At 36.9% G+C, this 1,745-nt stretch overlaps 1 protein-coding gene across 1 annotated transcript; it reads left to right on the top strand.

Moving 5' to 3' along the window:
* Nucleotides 1–754: 754 nt before the first annotated feature.
* Nucleotides 755–1,689, top strand: LOC106330251 (ethylene-responsive transcription factor ERF091; the record flags this gene model as incomplete). The annotated part of the gene is made up of 1 exon (XM_013768755.1): nt 755–1,689. A coding segment is annotated over exon 1 (891 nt), but the record flags the coding sequence as incomplete, so codon positions are not given.
* Between the last annotated feature and the right edge of the window lie 56 nt (nt 1,690–1,745).

Here is a 1,745-nt window from a genome sequence, read left to right as displayed (position 1 = left end):
TTCAAATCTCCGTGCTATGCTTGAAATTCGTAGCCAAGTTCGTGACCAACATATACATGAACAGCTTAAATTTGATTTGATTCAAAATATTTGGAACAAATTTGGTAATGATGAAAATGTTTAATTGTTGTATGTTTTTTTTTGTGTTTAAATAAAAATAACATTTTCAAATTTTCTTGTTTAAATTTTTTTTTTTTAAGGATTCCAAAACGGATAACACCATTGGACCAACATTTATGATTAGAGTCCTTAACTATTCAAAAATATATATATATATATATTAAATTAATGCTAAGGACTCCAATGGTGGGTAACACCATTGAAGGTGCTCTTATGACACCATTGAGCCGGCTCTGAATCTGCGTATTAATATCTTCAAACAGTAGACATGTTCAAAAAAAAATTAAGTTGACAAAAAATATATATATCCAAAGAAAGTATACTCTGCATCTGGTCTTTTTCAAGAGTACACAAAGTTTTCTATTATTTATTTTTAATTAAATGTGAGTACACAATCTCAATGCTTCGAAATTTAAGTAACATTAATAAATATATTAAATTCGATTTCATTCATACATGATACGTGTGAGTACAAACATAGAAAACCCCCGATTTCACGAGGAACCTAAAACCCTCCATGAAACGAGGTGGTCAGTAACTTGGAACACAAGTTTCACCAACTGTACTTCCCACTTATCCTGCCGCCGAATTTCCATTCAACCCACACACAAACTCCTCAAAAGCAACTCTCTTTAAAAGGGCACTAAAGCCCACCAACACATACTCTTAAATTTAACAATGGCTTTTGGAAACATCCAAGAACCAGACGGGGAGATCCTAAAGAATGTTTGGGAGAACTTCATCAGAAAACCAGAAACCGGTACAAGATCAGTCCATGTTCAAGAAGTTTCCACGACTTGGGAAGCATTGCCAACACTTGATGACATATCAAAAGAATCAAAAGGAAGCCTTCCAACCATAGATATGTCAATGGAGGCCAAGGAATGGGCCGAGATTCTCGACTCCATTGCTTCTTTCCCAAGCGAAACCAATCGTGAGCCGTTAACCAACCCTACTGGTTCACGTTCTCTGTCTTCTCCGGTTTCTTGCAAAACAAGGAAATACAGGGGAGTAAGGAGGCGTCCTTGGGGGAAATTCGCAGCAGAAATAAGGGATTCGACGAGAAATGGTGTTAGAGTTTGGCTCGGGACGTTCCACACTGCAGAAGAAGCAGCTATGGCTTACGATAAAGCCGCAGTTAGAATCAGAGGAGTACAAAGAGCTCACACCAATTTTCAAATCGAGACGGTTATAAAAGCTATGGGAATGGAGTGCAGCCGAAGTTACTACCCGATAAACCGTTCAAGTACGTCTCAACCTTTAAGTAACTACCATGAGACCGGAGGAAAAGAGACAATTAGGTCCTATAATGATAGAGTTGTTGATGGGATGGTCGACAACAGTTGTGCCTTTAGTTATTGTTCGACTCAGGAATGTTTGGACATCTGTGGAATGGTTGGGGATGAAGAAACTTGTACAGGTTCAAGAAAGAGACAAAGAAGAGATGAAGATTGTATAATGCTTCAACTTCAAGAAGTTGAGACTGATGATAAGAAGATGGCTAGCAGGGGAGAAGAGAAATGTGATGTGTTTGGTTTGTTTGAGTTTGAGGAATTTGGAAGTGATAACTATTATAAATATAATAACAAAGACATACAACAAAATGATTTTTTTTTTTTTTTTTT

This window comes from Brassica oleracea, chromosome C1 (genome assembly GCF_000695525.1).
Source record: "Brassica oleracea var. oleracea cultivar TO1000 chromosome C1, BOL, whole genome shotgun sequence".
Taxonomy (NCBI): domain Eukaryota; kingdom Viridiplantae; phylum Streptophyta; class Magnoliopsida; order Brassicales; family Brassicaceae; genus Brassica; species Brassica oleracea.
The sequence above is the reverse complement of the archived record's forward strand: the minus strand, read 5'-3'. Positions and strand labels throughout refer to the sequence as shown.